This window comes from Protobothrops mucrosquamatus, unplaced genomic scaffold (genome assembly GCF_001527695.2).
Source record: "Protobothrops mucrosquamatus isolate PMUCROS unplaced genomic scaffold, P.Mucros_1.0 scaffold595, whole genome shotgun sequence".
NCBI lineage: Eukaryota > Metazoa > Chordata > Lepidosauria > Squamata > Viperidae > Protobothrops > Protobothrops mucrosquamatus.
The window spans coordinates 249870-274961 of NW_015386894.1; the positions used below are offsets into that span (position 1 = coordinate 249870).

At 36.3% G+C, this 25092-nt stretch overlaps 1 protein-coding gene across 1 annotated transcript in view; it reads right to left on the minus strand.

Annotated features, from left to right (window-relative positions):
• NCK2 (NCK adaptor protein 2) overlaps positions 1-23844 on the minus strand; it is a 28017-nt gene extending 4173 nt beyond the window's left edge. The window contains exons 1-2 of the mRNA XM_015817492.1: positions 23608-23844; positions 9975-10696 (exon numbers count right to left, since the gene is read on the minus strand). Coding sequence (XP_015672978.1) covers positions 9975-10696; positions 23608-23833 — 948 coding nt within the window. The 5' untranslated portion in view covers positions 23834-23844. The remainder of the gene's footprint in view (positions 1-9974; positions 10697-23607) is intronic.
• Positions 23845-25092: the final 1248 nt, after the last annotated feature.

Consider the following 25092-nt stretch of genomic DNA (forward strand, 5'->3'; position numbering starts at 1 on the left):
CTCTCTCTCTCTCTCTCTCTCCCATGGGACTTGCCGGAGGGCCGTGGGAGGGCCGCATTTACATACCGCAGGGAGGGCTGTTCGAGGGCCGGATTAAACCGGGCCGCGGGCCGCAAATGGCCTGCGGGCCGGACTTTGGACATGCCTGATATAGCCTATATTAAATTACAATGTAAATACTAAAATTATAGCATCTATGGTAACATTTAAAATGACAATAGTTTTAAATGAATTATAGTTACAAAGAATGCATTGCGGGAGATTGGCCCATCAAAGTCTGATGGACATACTAGCTAAGACATCACCTATGAGCATGTACATCTGGGCATACACCAAATCTAGGTGACCAGGACCAATCAGAGGTGGTGTAAATTTCATTGGATGTCTCCATAAAAGGAGCAATGAAGAAACACGTGTTCTGTAGTTTCCACTTCTCTGGAATTAAAGGGCGAGAGACTTATGCCCATAAGGGAGCATAATGGAGTAAGTCTTGACAGTCATAAAACAGGTCACCCATGTGACTGACCTGATTTTACTACCTTTTTGAAGCAACCTCCACGGCCATTAAGGGGGCTAATTTTCCTGAAAACCAGAAGTAAATGCTGTTTTTTTTTAAGAAAAACATTGTAACACAGGATGCTGCAAAAGCAGTGAATGTGTGCCCAAAATGCAGTCATGTGATCATGGAGGCTCCACTGGTCCTAACTTCGGTCATAACTTCAAACAGTCACTAAGCAACCAGTTGTAAGTCGAGGACTACCTTTTTAAGTTGCCAGTAGTTCCTTTGCTAAAGGATTAGGTAAATTCAGGTTCTCTCATGGCTATCTGTGAAGTGTGTACAGAAGCTGTGATTGATACAAAACGGTGCAGCTTTGTTTTTCCTTTTTAGTCTTGTAAACACATGCTTATACTGAAGGGATGATACTGATATAGGGGTTTTCAGAACTGAAGTATGTTTTTCTATTTTGAAATTTTAAAGAGCTTAGAATGATCTGATGGATGACCAATCTTGCTATGACCTAACCCAGAGTCAGTATCTATAGTAGTTTCTATTCCTGAAATACTTGTTTGCTTTTACTCTGAATTTATTCCTTTTCTGTATGCTTATTCAGAGGTAGAAAGACATGTATAGTTCTCAGTTGTAAAAACAAAACAAAATAGTGACCTAAAATTTATTAGAAGTTATGTTGAATAAAGCTCATTTTATGGATTGAATTTTCCATTATGCTATCCAGGCAAACTGATTATGCCAATACTTTGGACTATCTAATTGTGGAAAACACATTTACTTCTAAAATTAATTTATTTGCCCAATTTTTCTACCAATAGCAAACTTATTGCTCATTTGCCACATTATGCAGGAACTTTTGTCATCTCATGGCTGGACTGCTATAATTTGCTTTATCTGGGGCTGGCCTTGAAGATCACCCAGTTGGTGCAATGTATTATAAGTATACCTAGATTTGCCCATGTAAACCACCACTGTGGGAGCTTAATTGAGTGCCAGGCACAACTAAAGATGTAAATTGTCACATGGTGTCAGTCACACTAAGTGGACCAGACTAGAAAATCAACTCCACAATTGTACTTTATTTAGATCGGTTATAATAGTAATAATAGTCTGATCATGTTTTTCATCTCATCCTTATAATCCAGTGAATCAGGGACTCGTTTGCCTCAGCTGCTTCCAAATATTACCTTGCTTCCCAGACTTAAAAAAATGTTTAGTACTCTTTACCTATGTAGCAATTCTTGCACATTTTTGCCAAGGTCATCTACAATTTACACATGTATATATAGCTAAACCCTGAGTTATGAGCGTTCACTTAACGTGCATTTGAAGTTACGTGATAAGCGCCCCCTAGTGTTTTCAAGAAAATCCCAAAATTACAAATGTTGCAGCACCACGGCAGTTGTTCGCCCTTATGAATGACTGCAGAGGCTCTGCAACATTCACTCTATCCCCCCCCCGCTCCCCACAACTGCTTCCCCCTCCCTTACTGCGAAGGGAGAAGATCTGTCTCCTCTCTGCCGCGATTTCTGTCTTTGAGGGAGAGGAGAGTCAATGGAACTTCCTGGATGCGTAATATCTTTTGCAGAGAATGGGTACCTGAACTGTCATGAGATCACATACCCAGAAACAGGGGTCCGTTTTCAAGAGTTGCATTTGCACACAGAAGGAGCTCCCCATCTCCCCAAGATCTTCGTTAGGATAAAAGGTGTTTGAGTAGCAGCAGCCAGTCCGAGTGGACGGAAATGGAGGCACAGAGCAAGATACCCGCATACCCGCGTCCTCTTGACAGCAATCCTGCTCTGCACCTCCAGTTTCTTCCTTTCGGACGGAGCAGAGAAACTCAAGTCGCTGTCGCCGCTTGAGTTGGGAAGACGACAAGGAGAAATGTGGTCAGGATTTGGTCTACCAGCCAGTCAGGCATGGAGCAGGTCGGGCGGGCTGGGTGGCTGGCTGGAGAGGGGAGATTGCGGCCATTCAAGTGGCTGCCACCACCGCGAGCAGCTGGACGCAGGTGCAAGGTGACTCACTCCATGATGCCTCCCCGCTCAGTTGAAGGCTTAGTTCTACCCTCAAAGGCTGGCGCATGCAAGCGAGCGGTGCACCCGGGCCACGGACGGCATTGGTTCCTGTGCCCAGCCGAATCTGATTCCATGCTTTGCCCCGTAGGCAAGCAAATGAAGCAAACACTTCCCTCTTAGAATGGAAGCTTCTGGGGGCCATGATCTCTTTTGAACTCATGTGATATTATAGTACCAGGAGCTTCCATTGTTGGCACGAAAAGCATTTCCAAGCCAACTCTCCTCTCCCTCAAAGGAAAAGAAACCACAGCAGAGAGGAATTTTCAAAGGTAAACAAGTCCGGCACAGCAGGAAGGGAGGGGGAAGCATGAGGTATCTTAGTGGGTCAGGGAGGCCTTGGGAACCTGTTCCATCACTTGGCCCTCCATGGCCTTCCCCACCCTGAGATACCTCAGTTCATTTAACAAGGCGTGTGTGTCTTAACAAGCAAGGGAGTGATCTCGTTCGAGGTACGAGATTCACTCCCATGAGTTTTTGAGTTATGAATGGAATGGGCAGGCTCCATTACATTCATAACTTGAGGACTACCTGCCTGCTCTGGCCTGAGTTTACGCATTCACAGGGAGTTAGGACTTGTTAAGGGTCCCTTCTACCAAGTAATTGCAATTACAGAGACTCTGTTATTGAGCTTTCTCAGTGTTGCCCACCTATGAGCCAGCTTTGCCCATGATATCTGAACTGCTTCTTCCTGACTGGTGGCATGTTTGTGTTTTGATATTTCTCTTGTTTGATGCAAGTTACTCAGAATCATTTGAAGAAGAGCAGCATTCAAGCTTGAGCATGTTAGTACATAAATAAATAGATTGACATGATAACAAAGAAGACACCAGACAAGGGTTTTTGGTCAGAGCATCTACAGTTAGTCTTATTACTGAAAATGCCTCTCCTGGTATCTTCTACTTAATTTTACTTCTTTGGGTCGCCTGTAAGTTACAGAGTTTTTTCAAAGGATACCAAGCTTTGAGCAAGTGTATATGGGAAAATGCAACAATTAATTATCCTAAATTGTTTTTTAAAGGCTTTAAAACTGATGCAGGGGAATTCTGGGAGTTGAAGGCCACATTCATTAAAGTTGCCAAGGTTGAGAAACATTGTTTTAAAAGGAAAAAAAAAAACCCTCTGTTACACTGAAGATCAAGTTTCTAATTTTGGCTACTTTGTGATTCAATTTTGTCAGTTGATGCCAAAGTAGGAATTGATTTATTTTAATAATTGCATTTAGTCCTTTCTAATAACCACATTTGTTAAATTGTTTTTTAAAATATGTCTCAACCAAGAATTTATAATACTAAACTCTATTTGCTATAAGGTACAAGGCAGTTGTACTTTAAAACAGGGGTCCCCAACCTCTGGTCTGCAGCCTGATACTGGGCCACGGCCCCTTGGAAATCGGGTGGGGCAAATGCACTCTCCCTCCCCCCCCAGAGAGAGTCTGAAAGGTTGGGGACTGCTGCTTTAAAAGATACAACAACAACAACAAAAAAGGCTGACCCAGAACAGAATGCCTGAGACAAATGTTCAAGATTGTTCAAGGATTGTTTATTTCATTGAGTAAAAACAAAATGCCTTAACATTTAAATTTTACCACTATGTCACTATTGGAAAACTACGAATTGGGAAACAGAAACTGAATCTAGGTATAAAAACCTGTATCATTGGTTATTGGAACATTGTTCTTATATATCTATAATATTAATTTTTGTTGAAATAAAGGAGTCATTGGTAAGGAAAAAATGTGGGAGATAAACTAAACTTGCTGATGTTGATGGAAGATTAAATACATTATTTTCTTTGTGCACTGCTCTAATCCTGATAATTCAAAGTAATCATTTCAATTATTTTAAAATTTGAAGTAGAATTCATTTTCGATGGACAAAGTGAACATTATGACTGCCATGGAAAACAAAGTATAGTGGTAAGATTGATTTCTATACTAGCAACAGCTTACCAGGAGAAGGAAAAATCAAAGCAATGTGTTGAACAAGGCCTATGCAGCTCTCGCAGACTCATTAGTTGCAAACCACATGTAAAAAAATGTTTCTGTCAAAGACATTTCTACTGAAAAATGAATATTAATAATTGCCTTCCAACTCAAACTCTCACATTTACATTTCAAATGCATCTGTCTATCATTTTCCCTTCCTCCAAATAACAAAGACCTTGTTTTTGTGGCATTATACTTAAAAAGGGCGGAAGAGGATGAAGGGAAAATCTTTAGTTCTTTTAGTTCTTTTCAGAGAAGCACTATCAAACAAGAGGCTCTGACAATCTTCCTTCTGCAGAAATGAAAGGTAAGGTCTAGCTAGGCTCCCACCTTCCTCCTCACAATGGGCAAATATTTTAAGTAACAACAGGAAATTGGAAAAAAATGCATATGTCACTGAATGTATTCTTGACTTCTTCCTGTTGTGACTATTTAATTAATAAAATCTTAAGACTTCATCTTGGCATGTTACAGTGCACACTACAGTGTGCGGAGGTTAAATTCAGTTTCAAACTATTCCCTGCTGTCTTCCGTTGAACTCATTTCAAGAGTGTTTATTTTTATAGTTTGCATCTGTTTGCCTTTTGGGTTTTCAGCTCTTGGCAGATATTTCTGCAACTTTTCCCACTGGACATAGTTGCTACAGCTGGATGGTTTGCAAGCAATCTTTCCCAGGCTTAACACTAGTGGAACTGCATGCAATCGTGATGGCTACTTTAAGGGGACATCTGAACTAGTTACTTGCTATGGGTCAAACTCTAATGCACAGCTCATCAGTGTCAGTCACCATGATAAATACAAAGCCAGCCTGTGTAAAGGGTCAACAATTAAAAAAAAAATCTGGAAAAAATGTAAAAAGAAATGTTTGATAGGCTTCAGTCTTTAATTCTATTCTAAATAGTTACATCTCAAAGTACATTTCCCAAGTTTTCATACTTTTGGATCTTTGCTGGAAAATTGACTATTTGAATCAGGTGACATGAAAACAATTAAACCTCTTCACCCGTAGTAATCAGGCAGTGAAGATAAAAATCATGTTAATGAACATGTTATTTTACAACACACTGCGGTATTTTATACCTCCAAGAAGTATACAATTTGTGGAAATAGCTTGCTTTTTATCAATATTACTGTTGCTGTGATACAGGTGGGGTGGCACTAAATTAGGAAATGTCTACTCCACTCTTCCTTTCACTCTACCTCATATATTGCCTTTCATTCCTAAACAAATCCTATCTCTTCTTTGCTCAGTTGTTTCATCATATATTGATAGCTAATCAAAATTAACACCCACAGCTAATAAAACCATTAGCTGGACTGACTCAGGTCTGCCAGCCTCAAGCATCCTGTTTAGTACAGTATCATTATTACAGCATCCTCTTGTGCAAGAAACCTACTTTCTTCAAAAGGCCTAACAAACCTAGCGTACTAACCCCTAATCATCACAGAGCAGGGGGCCACAACCCCCATTTGATGAACAGCACCGGTCTGCAGCATGCCAGAAACCGGGCCACGCAAACAAGCGAAGCCCCATCCACAGGATGCAGGCAGCACGCGAAACCACGCCCCCTCTGGTCTGCGGAAAAACCTCTCTCCATGGAACCGGTCCCTAGTGCCCAAAGGTTTGGGGGCTGCTGTCATAGAGAATTAAAATAATTATAACTACTTAGTGACACAGTATTCTATTTCCCCTCCCCCATTTCAATACTTAATTATCTTTCAATTCGTACTTTTCTAAAAATAAGCACAGCTCTATCTATGGGTTAATTCTAGATATTTATAACACATATTTTGGAACATGATAGCCAATGAGGTTTATCCCAGACACAATATTACTAACTGAAAACTAAAACACATCTTTGGAACACATTGAAAAGAATAAAAACCTTATTAAAAGTAAGAAAAGGGGGGAAAGGATAATATCACCAATATAATTTTAGACAGAACTCATGCACTGTAATGTATTTTGGGAGGGCTTAAAATATTGGAGATAAACTATAACAATCAATTACAACTATCAAACCCACTTGTGTCTATTACATTTTGATAAATAGGAAAAATCATGCCGGAATCAAAGTTCATAAGGATCCTGTAGAACCCATTCTGTACTCCTTCTCCTTCTCCTCCTCCTCCTCCTCCTCCTTTATCTATATGCTACAGCAATGTAGAAACAAATCTTCTGTCAAATATTCTGCTGTATGCTTTGCACATAGCTGTCATCCTCATAACTTTTCCCAAATAACAGCCTCAACAATTTCCTTTGTTTTACTTAATACATATCACCAAATTAGTAGTATGCTGAATGAAAATTCTGGCAATTTTTAATCTCAATGAATGTTAAGGACACCAGATTTAGGAAGGCTTCCTGACTTAATCCACTCAGTAAGAGACAATTAAATTCATCAATTAATGCTTTATTCCTGTCAAAAAAAATATCATTTGAATATTTATGTAAAACAGAAAAAATAAGTCTTTTGGCTTTTTCCATTTTATTTGATGAAGATAATGGTTATACGCTCTGTTTGTTCAGGCCTATGGAGCATATTATATCTTGAATTCTATAATTCATAAACTGAACCTATAAATATTGGATTTGATTTTTATTTAGGGTAATTCACAAAATAAGTGCACAGTAGGTCATCTTTTAAAAAGTGCATAACACTACTTGCCCAAAGGCATTGGAGTCTTGAATTGTCCTAAACTTATTCAAAAAGATCACAAGGGAAAATTTGTGTTGCTCTTCAGCTAAAAAGTACAAAGAACATTATGAGTCAGCAAAGGCCAATGAAAAGTCATGATGAGTATATAATAATCCGTGTGCTATTTCTGAAACTCAAAAGTTCTTGTAAAGCAAGTATTGGAATCAAAGTTGGCCTTGTGTGCTCAAACGTCAGATAAAGATAAGATAAAATTGTCTCATAACTAATTATCAGTTCTAAGGAGATGCCAATTTCAGCCAGCTAATGGGGCTGGAATTCCCTATCCATTTCAATGAGCACTTCTCATTCCATATTCAAAGAATATGCCAAAGAATTAACAAAGAGAACTCGTTTATTTTATGTTATTCATAATTTTTCAAGGAAGTGATCCAGGGACTAAGATACAAATCAAGTACAGGTAGTGCTGGACTTACAACCACAATTGAGCCCAAAATTTATGTTGCTAAATGAGAAATTTGTTATGTGAGTTTTGTCCCATTTTATGACTGAATCATAAATTGTTAAATTAGTAACACAATTGTTAAGTGAAGCTGGTTTCCCCATTGACTTTGCTTGTCAGAAGGTTGCAAAATGTGATCACATGACCCCAGCACAATGCAACCATCAAAAATGTGAGTCGGTTGTCAAGCACCTGAATATAAATCACGTGACCATGAGGATGCTATAATGGTCATAAGTATGAAAAATGGTCATAAGTCACTTTTTCAGTGCCATTGTAACTTTGAACCATCACTAAATGAACTGTTATAAGTCGAGGACTATCTGTATAATAATGCAAAAATATTCTCCAACATTTGTTTGTTATCAGATGTTCAAATATACTCCTTCTGCTTTCTGGGGCTTATCAGATGGCTTTAAACCAGAGTTCACCTACCATTCTTATGATACAAAAAAGAGAATTATGCTATTGCCTATTTCACAAAAGTGAACATTTTTTTTCTCATCCCAATCCAGTAGAGCACCATCATTCCAATTTTTTTTCTTCGCCACCCATTAGTGCAGCCCTGACTGTCGTTTGGAACTGTCTTTTAAAATACAGGTAGTTATCTTTTAGCAATCACTCGTTATTAATTCAGCAACCATTCAATTACGATGGTGATAAAAAATTAACTTTACAACCAGTTTTTATATTTATGACTTTCACAAGTCTGTTAAGCAAAGCAAACTAAAGTAAGATCATAAGCACAACTGCAATTTTACTTAGTAAGCATTTTGCTGAGCAATTAAATTGCCAGTCCCAACTGTGGTCGCTAAATGAGGACTACTTATAATGCACAATCCTCAGAAGGAAAGGCAATAAAACTTTATCAGGTGCAGCTCTAGATATCTACTACATCTTTATTAAAAATAAATAAACACAGTTTCAATGACAACTGGCATTCAAATTAGGCTGTGAATCATTTTACTGACTGTGGCACAACTAAATGATTAATGGTGTTCATTGCTTAATTAAAAAAACATTACTTCGATTGTACTGATTGATCAAAATCACAGCTATCTAAATATATCACCCACTGACTCAAAACTGTTCCACCATGTTTACTAGAACTTATTTATTCCTAGTTAAGGCTATACTGGATTCACAGAATTGAATAAAACTGTGATTGATGATGAAGTGCTCCTTCCAAACAATCATGATTTTTAAATCAAAACCAACAAAACAAATACTTTGCATATACTTTGTAAATCAACTCTGCTTAACAAATAGAATATATCTCTCTATAATGTATAATCTAGAAATCAATTTTTGTAACAAAACAACACTAGTTCAATGCATGAAACATTTAAAAATTGTGAAAAAGAAAAAATGTAGAGATTTAACCAAGGTCTAAACTAAATTTTTCAATATTACTTAAGTCCATCTTGAGGTTAACACTGTAGAAAGCTGTAATATGAAACCCACAGGAAGTGGCAAGAGAAAGCCCATGTAAAAAGATCTGAAAATTATTCAGCTGTATCCAATTACATCTACTGCTGTAATAAATTAAGTCAATCTTTAAAATAGTATAGGATTCTTTAGCTGTAATGCTATGCAGTTAGATTTCAGGAATATTGTTCTCAAACATATATAGATTTCAAACCTTTTGGTAAAAGGGGCCAACAGAAGCAGGAAAAGCAAGTATGTAAGTGGATGCAAAAGAAAAACAGGTTAGCTAAAATTTTGCTGAGCTGAGCTTGCACAAAATCTGAAAACACACCTTTTGAAAGTTCATATGCGCAGGATTAATAGAGAAGTCAAACACAATTACCACACACCTTGAAAATTCAATCTATTAAACTAACTTAACTTTTCCTATTAACATTTGCTTATGCATTGATATATTTTAAATTTGCTAAGACAAAATCCAGTTAAAACTATATACCTGAAAAACGTTTAAAACCAATGGTACACCATGCTTATATTCTGTTTTACCCTATATAAATTATTTTTCAATTAATGAAAGGAGAACTGTATTACACAACACATGAATATTCACTTTGAAGAATTCCACTTGATTCATATAGCAAGGCAAATCTATAATTTGTTACTTCATATATTCTGCATAATCCATCACAATATTTTGAATTTATATGATTGTAAGCCGCTCAGAGTTACCCTGTGGTAAGATAGGCAGCCAATACATTTTATAAATAAACAAACAAACAAATAAATAAAATTTGAAATTATCGTTACTTACTGAAGATTCACTGTCTCTGACAAGGAAGTCACCTTCTGATCCCCTTTCATTCAAAGCACATTCTGCCTGGTGTCGAGTAACGGCCCCATAATACCACTCTTTTCCTGCAAACCGTCCTGTAGAAGAAGGCCCTGTGTAGCTTATCTGAGGAGGGTGGGAAGTATTAATGGTAGGACCATCACTTAAGATTACTACATAGTTTTTCGGAACGAGACCAATTTGCCCGCGAGAATTTTTACATTTCCACCATTCTGGGTCGTTTTCTGGTTTCTCTATCACTTCCATAGTTTCACCTTTTTCAAAATTGAGCTCTTCTTCAGTGACAGAACTGAATGGATACAATGTCTGGACAATGTGAAGAATTTTCATGGCTTGGCCATTACTCATGGATGCCCCTTTTCTCAAACTTAGAAAACTTGGTGAATCAGCAGTTGCTTCCTCAACTTCTTCAACGACATAGTTTGAAGGAAACCAGCCAATATGTCCATTGTAGCTCCCTCTCCACCAGCCATCGCTGCATTTCTCCATAACAATCACGCGAGATCCTTTAACAAGAGATAGTTCATCCTCCCTCTCTGCCACGTAGGCAAATTTTACATATGCAGGGATGTTCAGATCATAAATCCTATCAGCACTGCTACCATTGGATGGGTATTCTGCATCAGTACTAGGAGTTGGTGAGGCATCTCTAGCACTTGTCTTTCGTTTTGTTTTACCCAAACCTGTCAATAAAACAAAGACATTTTAAGCATATAGTAAGAATACGTTTATCTGATTCAGAATGGGAAAATATCTCAAATCTGAGGTAAGGGAAAAGAACTAAGAACTGAAGAACGAAGTATACCAGTAGAAAACCTATCAGAAAAACATTTATTTTTTAAGAAAGTCTTTTTATCCTAGAAAAGTAGCTGCTAATTGAAACGTTGATGTGACCTTTCAGGGCATTTCTTTCTAAAGCCACTAGAGATTTAATAGACACAAAATACTGCAGGCAAATAAAAAAGGAAATACTATTTTTATAACCAGCCGTACTTTACACTGCATTGTGGGAATAAAATCTCTTAAAATGATATCAGCCAGTCTTTACATGTAGTTGTAGCAAATGTAAAAACAGGAACAACTAATTAACCAAATGTAAGCTCAATGGTATGCAAAATCCACCACAACTCTGCCATTTAGTCCATTATGATATAACAACAACAAAAACCTTCTTTAGTATGATGTGCACATATTACAATTATTTTTGCATATTTTATGGTGGAGTTTTGATGGTAAAATTATACTTGTAGAGGAACAGAACTCGAGATCGTTTTCACAAGATAAATTTTAACAAAAATATTGAACTTGTTCAACCTGGCAATGTGTGAAGCCATGAGAACTACAGAACAGGCATCTTTTTTAAAAAATAATTACCACTATCATCATGTGACCTGGTGCAGAAACAGGAATACAATTTCTATCATTTATGTTAATTAGGTTCTATTTAAATATCACTGTGATAAAGTTTTAATACAATTATTTAGCACACCAAAGAAATCATAACTTCTCAATCCTACAACACTGCTCATTTCAAGGTCAAAACCAGCCACTTCAATTATTTCAGAAGTATTTCAATTTCTGACAGCTTGGAATAAGAAAGTCCAATCCTTTGTAACTTTGAGCAATGAGTATTAGCAATTAGCAGGAGTATTAGGTATGTCTGCCACCTTGAGTTGAAATATATATAAAGAGTTGCTTTGTAGCAAGATGGATGGCAAACAGGCAAACAAAACAAATAAATAAATGTGTCAGCTCCCTGAAATCCACACATGCTATTTTAACTACAGGTAGTCCTCAACTTATGACCACAATTTTTGTTCCTAAGTGAAACATTTGTTAAGTGAGTTTTGTCTCATTTTACAACTCTGCTTGCCATAACTGTTAAGTGAATCACTGCAGTTGTTAAGTTAGTAACATGGTTGTTAAATGAATCTGGCTTCCCCATTGATTTTGCTGGTCAGAAGGTTGCAAAAGGTGATCACATGACCCCGGGACACTGCAACTGTCATAAATATGAATCAGTTGCCAAGAGGTTTTTAAGAAGAGACTGGACAGCCATTTGTCTGAAATGGTATAGGGTTTCCTGCCTGAGCAGGGGGTTGGACTAGATGACCTCCAAGGTCCCTTCCAACTTTATTATTATTATTTAATCTGAATTTTGATCACGTGACTATAGGGATACTCCAATAGTCATAAGTGTGAAAAATGGTCATAAGTTACTTTTTCAGTGCCGTTCGAACGGTCACTAAATGAACTATTGTAAATTGAGGACTACTTGTATAATGACTAGTTGTTTGAATCTCACCTTTGTATTTTTACCTTCAACTTTAAGAGAAAACATAGGATAATCTGTCTAGCATAAAAGAAGTAATTTGTTTATACAAGGCAACTCACAAAATGTTCAAGAAAAATATATAAAAATATACATTAATGACACTACAGTACTGATGTATCTTTTAAAAAACAAATCCTTCTTTAAACAATGCTCCCTCATATATCAATTTGATTTAATTATGTTATTTTTTATTACATATCAAAATGCCAAATGTAAAATGCTCACTTACAGTGCATAATCAGGTACAGGTTAGTCCTTTGGCTTAACAACCACTCATACAGTCATGGCTCAAATTTAGATGGTTCTCAACGAGCAGTTCTTACAACGGGTCCTTGGACTTACAAGAGTCACAGCATCCCTATAATCATGCGATTGCCATTTGCAGTCTATTTTGCTGGCTTCCTATAAGAAAAATCAATGAGGAAGCTGGCAAGAGATCACAAAGGGTGACCACATGGCGTCCTCACTTAATAAACTGCAGTGATTTGCTTAACTACTGCAACTAGAAGTGCCAGAATTTCTGTGGCTTAATTGGTGTGATGTTACACTTTATGACAGTATTGCTTTAATGAGGGAAATTCCATTTCCAATTACTGTTGTTAATTGAGGACTACTTGTTCTGACATCATTTTCCTAAATTTCTCAAAGAAAGGCCTGGGACAAAATGGAAGTTGCTGTAACTAAAGGAAAAATGTGATTGTACTCAGTGCTTATTTTGAAAAAGAAAAAGAAAAAAAGATGATGCCGGAACTCACACACGTCATACAACCTGCCTTGCCTACCCTACAAGGTTCCATCCAAAAAATGTGCTGGAACTCCGTTCTGGGCGTTCTATGACAAAAAAAGCCCTGATTGTACTGATCAAAATTCAGGACCCCCCATTAGTAAGGAATAATTCAATCATTTTTTCCCTTAATGCTTTCCAATATGATATATTCTAGATTTTCCTGTTTTCTGTACTTAACTAATTTCAATGGAATATTTTCCTAGCATAGTTATTATATTCAGTAATACAATTACAGGAAAACAGTACTTCTACTCTTTCCAAAATGTAAAGCTCCACTACAAACTGACCGTAGCTGGGTCATCATGAAAAATTCCTCTCACTGTCACTAAACAATAGTTGTGCATCAATGTAGTGAATAAAGAATACAGAAACTAAAGATGTTAACTCTAAATATTTTACTATTAAGAAATTGCAAAAACACAAGTCTAAGGGTTCAGGGCATGTTAGTTCCTCATTCTAATATGATGATTAAGTCATTTTCCATCTGCAGGGAAGTTGAGCTTTCTAAATTCTTAGAAAACACTTCTCTGGCATCAATGATCTAGTGCAATTAAAAATAAAAATTAATCTTAAATAGCAGCCAAATCACAGGATCTATGCGGAGATGTGCTACATTTCTTATTATTACTTATAATGCTAACATTCAAAAACTTTGAAAATATTTAATCAGATTAGAAACAGATAAATGCAGCAAGTCCATGGTATTTGAAATAGGCCAGGATCAAGAGTCAGATACCCTGCTTAAATCCCCAAACTCCTACTATGAACCTCTTCTCTGAGGGGATGACTGAGCCAAAAATAGAAATATAATCTATTGTAATCTATATAAAGAACACTAGAATAAATCTGTACTTTTCATTCATTGAATTTTGGCCATATCTATTGCTGTGACTTATGGGCTATTTTCTAATTACTCAGTGTGTAGCAAGTAATGTAAAAAGCCAGACTTCACTAAGCTTTTACATGTATTTGCACATCTATAAATACTGCTAAATCACCTCAATCCAGCATTTAAAACTGTAAACTCTTCAGGTAAAAAAGTAGAAACAGTAACAGCCTTCCTATTAATCTCTGCTATTTTAGTAATTGTGTATGTGCATGTGTCACATAGACTGACTGGTGTGCTTATTATTCAGTCAAAACAAGATCATAACTTCCCATACAAATGGTTGAGACGTGTTTTTAAAAAACAATTTAACAAATATAGTTATTAGAAAGGACTAGCTATACTAAATGCAATTATTAAAATAAACCAATTAAGGCTTCACTCCTACTTTGGCATCAACTGACAAAATTGGATCACAAAGTAGCCAAAATTAGAAATTTGATCTTCAATGTAACAGAAGGGGTTTTTTTTTTCTTTTAAAGCAATATTTCTCAACCTTGGCAACTTTAATGAATGTGGCCTTCAATTTCCAGAATTGCCCTGCCATCAGCTTTAAAGCCTTTAAAAACAATTTAGGATACTTAATTGTTGCATTTTCCCATATGCACTGCTCAAAGCTTGGTATCCTTTGAAAAAACTGTAACTTAGAGGCGACCCAAAGAAGTAAAATGAAGTAGAAGATACCAGGAGAGGTATCTTAATAAGTAATAAGACTAACTGTAGATGCTCTGACCAAAAACCCTTGCCTGGCGTCTTCTTTATTAGCATGTCAATCTATTTATTTATGTACTAACATGCTAAAGCTTGAATGCTGCTCTTCTTCAAAGGGTTCTGAGTAACTTGCATCAAACAAGAGAAATATTGAAGCAAAATCATGCCACCAAGCTGCTTGAATGCTCAGTGAGGAAGAAGCAGTTCAGATATCGTGGGCAAGCTGGCTCACAAGTGGGCAACACTGAGAAGCTCAATAACAGAGTCTCTGTAATTGCAATTACTTGGTAGAAGGGACCCTTATCAAGCCCTAACTCCTAACGAATGCGTAAACTCAAGCCAAAGCAGGCAGTATTAAATATATTCATGTATAAATTGTAGATGACCTTGGCAAAAATGTGCAAGAATTGCTACATAGGTAAAGAGTACTAAACATTTTTTAAGTTTGGGAAGCAAGGTAATTGTTAACGCTGCAAATACTGTATATTCTTGCTTTGACAATATGCAGAACTGTCTGGTATTTTTATAGTTAAACCAGGCAACAGGGAAAAAGGGAGGAGAATAAGGATAGCCCGGGAAAAAGAAACCGGAAGTAAATCACATCTTCCAAGTTAATTGGAAGATGTGAACCATGACCCCAAAATAAAAGGGGGGGGGGAATGCTAAGAATATATATGTGTAACGGAAAAGAAGCAGCCAGATCTAAGCATTTCCACCATGCTGTACTGACGTCTCTGTAACCTTAATAAATGCTTTTAGGAAAAATATGCCTGAAAGTCCTTTTAAGTGTTTCGTTAATCAGACACATGACAGTAATATTTGGAAGCAGGTGAGGCAAACGAGTCCCTGATTCACTGGATTATAAGGAGGAGATGAAAAGCATGATCAAACTGTTATTATTATAGCCGATATAAATAAATACAATTGTGAAGTTGATTTTCTAGTCTGGTCCACTTAGTGTGACTGACACCATGTGACAATTTACATCTTTAATTGTGCCTGGCAGTCAATTAAGCTCCCACAGTGGTGGTTTACATGGGCAAATCTAGGTATACCCATAATACATTGCACCAACTGGGTGATCTTCAAGGCCAGCCCCAGATAAAGCAAATTATAGCAGTCCAGCCATGAGATGACAAAAACATGTGTATATTGCCACAGCTGCTATAACTGTGCAAAGCTCTCTCTATCCATTGCCTCTACTTGCTGTTCCAAGCACAGCCATGAATCTAGGAGGGTCCAAATTACGAGTCAGCTCTGTTTCAGGCAACATAACTTTCCTTGTTCATACTTAAAACTAAAATTGATCTTGGATTTAGGTGCCTTCAAATCCACAGCCACTTTCTCTCACTAACATTCAGTATTTTTCCTCATTAACCTTTGGTTATTGGGGCATCACACCTCCTATTCAGTCAAGAGCTATATCAGGGGTAGTCAACCTTGGCTCTTTTATGACTCGTGGACTTCAACTCCCAGAATTCCTGAGCCAGCACAGCTGGCTCAGGAATTCTGGGAGTTGAAGTCCACGAGTCATAAAAGAGCCAAGGTTGACTATCCCTGAGCTATATTGATTACCTCACACACTGCCTACAGAAAGTATCACCCAGTGGCTTGGGGTAGATGTTAAACAGCAGGAGGAAAAAACAGATCTGTATATCAGACAAGTCAGTGGAGAAAAAGTTTGATTAGAGATGCCAATGTACTTTTAAGCATTCATAACGTAATATGTTGCTGAAAAGGCAAATAATTGAAACTGACTATCCAAAGGCATGATACTACCAGTCATCCCTTCTAGCTGCAGCTTTTTATATTTTAGGGAAGAAAAGAAGGATGGAGATGTTTTCAGCTTGGTGTGTTTGAGGATAGCACCATATTGCAATGATGAGCAGATTTATTGAAATCTGAGAACAAAATAAAAACATTTCCCAGATATACATATACACACACCCAGAGGTTGTATATTACTTTCAGAACTAAAATTAAACAGGAAATGAAATGTTGCTGTTTAAGAGAAAACAGCTTTCATACCACTAGTTTCAGTTGGCAGGGTGAGGGGTGGGGGAGAGGGAATAAAACAAGATTTCATGGGGAAAATCAATAGCTATGTTAATGGATGGTGGATAGAATTGTTTTAAATCAGGCATATACCTTCCAAAAATATCAGTGTTCTGAAAGATGAAAAGGATGACTTGCTTTTGCTACATGTCCCTTAAGAGTTTAATACATAAAGTCCAGGGGAAAGGGAAGAATCTATCAAGCTGAAGAAAAATAAAAGCAGAAACCTGAGCAATGTTGCTATTTATATAAATAAGATCATTTTATGATGAAATAATGTTTTCACTGACATTTTAATTATTTATAAATTTCTATACCACAAGTTAAAAGTCTCTGGGCTTCCTCCAAGAATACCTATATGACACCTATGTTATGCTTGACACACAACCTGCTTGGGTGACTGGATCAGTCACTCTCTCAGACCTAGGAAGGAGGAGCTAGCACATTCCTTCCAAAAATAGGTATTATTTCATAAAAATAAAATCTAACTGAATATTAAGTTTCCAAAAACTTTTAAAATACACTATTTTTGATGTTAGCCATAGGTTTTCACAGATGTCATTACTCAGTTTAATTGAACACTGAAAATTTTACCTATCTATATATATTTACATATGTTAGGAATCATTTTTAAAATGCATACTACTCAAGCAATCCTAAATCTGAATAAAAATGTACATTTATTTTAACAAATTATGTGTTGCTTTTCCCCGATGTGGTATCCAAAACTGCCTCAAACATAAATAACCCATCATAAATGGTATATAATCTGATTTTCTCTAGTCAGTCTAGACCACAGGTGTCAAGCTCGATTGTGTTACGTGACTTATCATGACATATTGTGACATTTTTTGCCTTTGCGGAGCCATGGTGGGTGTGTCCTGCGTGTGACCCATCTGGCCCGCGGGCTGCCAGTTTGGCAACCCTAGTCTAGACCACATTTGCTGTAATTCCTTAAACCTGCCATTCTGACTGTGACTAATGGAGATTACAGGAAATTGCTACAATTAAAATCGTGCAAAGAGCTGACCAATTTTTTTTTTTAAGGGGAGATTTGAGCAACCAAAAAAATCTACAACATTTGTAGACCTAAGGAAAATTGGCTTATTAAATCAGAACCAAAGTGTGGCCAAATGGAAGTGTTTAAATGCTCCTACTATACTGTTTCTGATTAATACAGAATATGGGTATTAGTAGGCAGCTTGGAATCAACCATGTCAATATTATGAGGACACAATCCGAATACTGATCCTAACTGAGGAGATGCTCTAAAAACTTATATTCTTATAAGGATCTTATTCCTTAGCAGCTATCAGCAGGAAAAATGTGCCATTAGGAAGGAGGGAGGGAGGGAGGGAGGGAGGGAGGAAGGAAGGAAGGAAGGAAGGAAGGAAGGAAGGAAGGAAGGAAGGAAGGAAGGAAGGAAGGAAGGAAGGAAAATTTGTACATGTGTGAAATTTCAGGTTATTCTTGATTCTGGGAGACTGGCAGGACAAGTCCCTGCAGTCTTTTTGGCAATATTACAGAAGTGGTGTTTGCCTTTGTCTACTTCTTTCTTGGGCTAAGAGAAAGAATGACAGGCACAAGATCACCAACCTGGCTCTTGGACAAAGGCAGAACTAAAACTCATGATCTCCTGGTTTTTAGCTCAATGCCTTAATCTCTACACCAAACTGGCATATTTATTACTGCTTAATATAGTACTAATGACTAATATTATTATATGAATAGTGCTAAAATGAAAACATCCTAAAATAGGTTTCCTAATTTTTGATCAATAGCTGCAGGGTTAACAACTCAGCCCAAGAAATTAATTTCTAATACTCTTCCTGTACCTTCTCCTCATTTGGTGCAGGACTGAATACTTAATTTTTGTCATTTTGTAATTCTAATTGAAGCATTTCCACTACCCCCAGAATGACCCCTGTTTTGTTGTTTTTGCTGTCTATTAGATTATTTTAATCTGGGCTGTCTGTTTAATTCAACGTTTTCAGCTATTTCCGTTTTTTCTAATTTTGCATGCTGCCCAGAGCCCACTAAAGTAGGAAGGCCAATAAATTTAAATACACAAATGAATGAATAATAGAGGTGTTTTTGGTTGCTTTATTATATTAAGTTCATTTCTAGAAGTGTGGTAAGCCTCAGTGAGATAGGACATATTTGACATTTGCACTTACACAATACAATCGTATTTAAATATTTGGGGGTCTAAAATTTCAAGTGAACCAGTTCTGTTACAGTGGCAGGCAGACATTGTTCCAACATCATTTCATTTTCAAAATGATTTGATATGCAGTCATTGCCAGGCTTTTGTGTTTCATTTTGTTTCATTTTAGGGAGGGAGTAGAAAACAACATAAGAACTTATTCACACCAGTACATATGCCTATGATTTCCAGTTTAATGTATGAATAAGCTCCATGAAAAGATACTAGAATCGTATAAAAGGACAAACACTTTTAGCTTCCTTCAGTCACCTTGAGAGTGTAGCCATTAGAAATAAAACTGTACCTGCAAATCATTATTGGATATATCAGTTACTGGTATAATTTGCATGTGATGCTAATAAGCTATAATTTGGCTTTTGTTTCAAGGATCTGCACAATATGTGCACCTTTGCTAAGAAAGAAACCATGATTAATTTTAGCAACAAATGACACTGTAACTGAAGCTGCAATTTGGTGCTGGTTTACAAATCTTGCTTTATTTTAAACCATATGATCACCATGTCTGGATCTAGAATCTTAGCCTTACTGTGCTGATATTGTTTGTGCCCTGTCAATTGTTATGATTTCCAAAAAAAAGAAATGGAAAAGCCAGGAATCTGCTGAATAAGTCTGATTATTTGGTTGACTTGCCAGACTGACCCCGCCCGATTAGATCAAATTATAGCTCAAAGCTGTAATGTTATGTGAGTCAACCATTGAGTTCAGCACCAATGTCCAGCAATAGGTTTACACTTGGCAAATCAGCTGAGTTAAAAAAGAATTCTACATAATTTCTACTTCCAGTTCCAGATATCTGAATAAGATTCAAAGAATGAAAGTGAAGCGGATGTAAAAAATATGAGGGCTACAGCAAAATCTCTCAACTATATTCCATCTCCTCAACTTAAAGAAGGTCCAGACATACTGAGACTTCAACTTCCAGAGACATACATTGCATGGCCAAAGGATGAAAATTCTTATAAATGTAATTCCCTGATGAGAAAAACTGTGATAATTGTTTTAATTTGCAAAAGTCATATTAATTCTAGATACAACTATATGTAAACCAAAGCCTTCAGGAAAAGATTAAGGTGCTATATAATTAAGGACGTTAAAGCAGGTTTCAGAGAAATACCAAAATTAAGGCGGGCAGACAAAGCCAGTTCCTAAACAAATGTTTCATTTCCTTTCAGTGGTGAAATGGGGAGGGGTAAAATGTAAAGCACTGATACAGCTAACAAGCTGTATTGCCTCAGAAAAGGAAATAGCTGACAGTTTCAATCAAGCTTTTAAAATAAACAGGAAGTTAAGTGGAAAAGGAAAAAGCAAGCCACACTCAATACTCATATAATGTCTTTCACTTCAAACAAATGGAAAACTGCAAGACAAGACTGTTTATGCTACTGACATTGGTAACATCAGGCATTAAAACAATTATCAAACTATATTAGATCAAATATACAAAACAATTATTCTTTTTTTAAAAGCAAAGATTTTACAGCAATATTTAGTAACAAAATCTGATAATACCTTTATTTGGTAGATTTATGTCTATTTTTTGGCAAAACCTTGGCCAGTAGGTTTTGCCAAAACACTTCTAAAGAAAAAAGGGATTTCTTTTATTTGCAATTTACAGAAGCACTGACATTTTTGCCCTCATGATTTCAAAATTGGCATGGCACTTAATGATTGTTAATTGAAAGCTGAACCTAGAGAGAATTTTTGGTATTCTAACTCAAATGCAGCAAATAAAATACTGGCCACTTCATGAACACACTGACTTTGTCTAAATTTTTTTGTTTTTACAATTCAGAGGCTCCAAAAACTAAGTTTCAAACTATCTGTTTTAAAGCAGATTCTAATCTGATATCTCAAGTATCAAGGAAAATTCTGGTCCCAAATTATACAAAAATTAAAATTTTAAATTTTTTAAAATTTAAAAGTTATGAGCACAACTTAGTGGCACCCTCACACCAGTATGAAACTATGGCTTTTAATCCATTTGTACTTATGTACTTAAATCAGTTTTTTAATGATAAACAACAATCTGTGTTCAGCATGATGTGAATAAGCTTTGAATGGTTTACAATTACCACGAAAAAGCATGGAAATTGCAGTCTTTTAACATGATAATCCACATGTTTCTTTGGCAAAGGCATAATATTATTGTCAAAAGCATCATATTACTGATAATTAGTAATAAAATAATAAGGAAAGAAGGGACTTAATGTTCATGTTTAACTTTTGAAGCACATTTAAATGGCCAAAACATAAAATCATTCATATTATCATAATGTCTGAGATCTTACTGGCAGTCCTAAAATACTGAGTTATCTGTGTACTCTAAAACCTTGAATCTGTAGGATATTTTAAACAAATTATGAACAAATCTTTAGTTTAACGCAAATTCACATTTGTCTGTATATCTACACATGTTTTCACCAGATTCTAATAACTTGTTGATAAGCATTTTGAAACAGTCAAGAATCCTATTCCATGGCTAGGCCATTTTTATAGGCAAAACTAAACTGATTCACTCTTGCAAGTGATAAAGAGGGAACTAACTATATCAGTTACTCTGAATCCTTTGCTTTGCCTTACAAAAATGGATATCTACCTTTGTCTTCACACAGAACAATATTAACATTAGGCCACTGAACCACTATAGAAAGAGTTTGAGCATCAAGCTTCAGATGGCCACAATCCTTATTGATTTAACTCTACGTAAGACTAATAGTTAAGTATAAGACTAAGAATGTACCAATTATTTCTATTCACCTCATCAGAACTGAGTGAGCATGCTCCAGGTCCTCTCTATTAAACATGTCATCTTATGTTGTTGTGCCTTCTCTGCTCCTGACCAGGTGTAATAACATATCCCCCCAGGTTTAAAGACACAGGTGTTCCACACAGCATTTGGGCCAGGATATTAAGCAAACTCCATTAATTGTTTCATTTGGTTGTTTTTACTGATAGTAAATTCTGAATGTTTTAGATGTTAAGTAGATGTTCTATTGATAGTCTTGGTAACTGAGTTGTGTTTTTAATGTTCTGTTTGCCACCTAGAATCACAGCAGTGAGATGACTGGCCATATTGATTGTTAACTTAGATAAGAGTTAGCCTGGGGTAAGATGGGTGGCCAATAAAATAAGAGAGAGAGAGAGAGAGAGAGAGGGAGAGAGGGAGGGAGGGAGAAAGGAAGGAAGGAAGGTTAAATGTAGTACAGGGTTTTAGGGTTGATTCCCCAATAAGATATAGCCTGATGAGGCCCAACCAGCCTGCTACATAAGCTCCAGAGCCAAATCTGAAGCATTAAAGCTGGGTGAAAGCTGATCAATTATGCTGTATATAGCAGACTATGTAGGCCTTTAGTAAAATGAGGCTCTGGAAAGTCAGAAACTAATGCTTGTTGAGTTTCTTCTCTATGGTATTGCTTAATTATTCTTAAAACAATTACTCTTGTCATTCCTCTGTCTCTGTCTGTTATTTCATTCTATCAATAAGAGCCAATTATGTGAAGTAGGAGACATGAAAACAAAGAAAAATGATGTCAGAAAACAGCTTGAGTTATGCTAGATGGAGAAATAATGTTTTATTAACAATACATTGTTACTTATTTAAGTGTTAAATTTAAGTTATAAGATTATCCCAGTTTTTTTCAACTAACAATATATATGCATTGTAAAGTGTATTACATAAAATATTACTTGATCACAATTCCCATCCCTAAGGAATGCATGACTGGGGACTAACTGCACTCTTTTCTAGGCCATGAGAGTCTGGCTAATATCTGGTTCAAAATGGAACTGCCTATTTGCTGATCAGTCACAATCAATACAGCAGAATACCATGCAAGAGCAGCATCGGTTGCCTGTTGGCTCCCAGATCCAAGTCCCAATAGTGCTGAAAACTTTTATGGCTTTTATGGCTTTTTCAGGACCATCTCATCCAGGTAGAATCTTATTGCTCACTTTGTCCTAGACAAGAATTGTTCCTTTCAAGATTTTAAATGGGAAGAACTTAGAAATAAGTTCTTAGAAATAAGCCTACTCCATAGAAGCGTCCTTGTTCAGGAATAGTCTGTTCACCCCAAGGTTAGGATACCCCCCCAGCAAATATAGTGAGACTGCATTTCCACAAGCCATTGGGGCAGAAGGTGCCACTGAACCAGAGACACCAACTCAAAGTAATAGATGGCTACCTTAAGTTTCAAATGTAATTAATCCATGGAGAAGGCAACTTGCAAATGTCAGGGTAAATAGATAAATAAAATAAAAGCATACAAAACACTGATATCTTCATAACAGAGAATGTTAGAATACATTTAAAAGCAAAAGCCCCAATTTCTGATTTTCAGTGAGGCAATGATCACTTCCCATTAGGAAAGAATAAAAAAGGGTTTTGTTTTTTCTTTACAAAAAAAAAAACCTATTTGCAAATTGAAATCATCTTCTATCTATATTCTGAATTAACAGAAACTATACCTATACTATTTTAATAAAACAAATCCTTATTATGACACTAGACATTTGTATAAAACTTTTGTAAAATTAACTCAGGGTTTAGATAAGGACTTACCCAATGTGTCTTTCAGATTTTTAACAAGGACTTACCCAATGTGTCTTTCAGATTTTTAACCAAGGAGCCTTTCTTTAAGCTGTTCTTTCTCTCCACATAATTTGATGGCACATATCCTGTTTTGTTGGCTGCATTTCTTACTCTCCACCATGTCTTGGAATCATCCAGCAGCCAGAGGCGTTCATTCTTTTTTATGTCAAGTTCTTGGTCCTGTTGGGCAGTATAATCCCACTTCGCTATAACAATAACTTCTTCTGTCATCTTTCATGGAGTCTCTCTGTCATAAAACAAATAGATGCATTGAAACATTCATGAGTTCCTTCACCATTCATTCAAACTTTAAGGCCCTGAAAAAAGTTAGAAAATATTTTTAAGAATATATACCATTCAGTAATCATTACCATGTGTAAAATACAAATTCACTGAAATGTATTCTCTGCCTCGATGATTAGTGAAAAGAACAGAAGAAACCGAGGGCCTTAAAAGCACAACAGAGTGATATGACTTTTTTATTCAACTTCATGACAAACTGGCTCATAGACTATGCTCAGCTTAGCACAATATGCTAATAGCACAATAATTCTAATGGAAAAGAGTTCAGTCCTCACAGTCCATGATCTTTGTAATTCTAATGAATGACATGCAGGTTTTTCTGCATGAATATTTTCCCATTAAACAGAAACACAATTCCCCTTAATAAATACAGGTTAATATCTTTGTGCTATAGATTTTCCTAGGCAACTTCATTATCACTGTTTCTTTTATTTAACCTTCTTCATCCCTCCCATTGCACTCACTTGACCACAGAACACAAGCACTATTAATTTCACATAAAACTTACCCAGTTCATATTTCTGAAAATTAGCTACTTTATAACCTAGAAGCTGATATGGCAAATTAAACACAACAATACTGTGAAATCTTGTCGGGAGAGAGACTATCCCAATCAGGAGAATGGGTCAAGTGGAGGATTAGTCTGGAATTATTAGTAGACACAACAAGGCAAGGTCTGACATTTCAATGCCAATGAACCTTATCAAGTTCGGGCAACTAAATAATGGGGCAAACTGCCAGGCTGGGAAGATTCCTGTGAAATAGGCAATAAACAAAACAATAAAAGTAGCCAATTTATACTCTTCACCTTTAGGTCTGGTTGTTTGCCCCTGACAAATACTTGTGGAATATAAATTGGAATATGTATAAGTTCCAAATTTATTAATCAACATTTTTTATTAACTACATGATTAGTAATTCTTTGTCAAAAATAAACCATTTGTTTCCTTTTAAAGTGAGAATGACATATTCAACACAGGACCAATTTATTGATATTGCTCTACTTCTTTTGCTCCAAAAAATTGTTTCTGCAATTAGAGCTATGAAATTGAGGAAGTTGCTGGTTTTCTAATCTGCTTTTACTAGAACTTTTAGGTGAAACTTTTAAATATATATATATATACCCTTGTCTGTCAGCTTTAATGAATTAATATGATGAATGTTCTTATGGCGGGCAAAGATTCCAC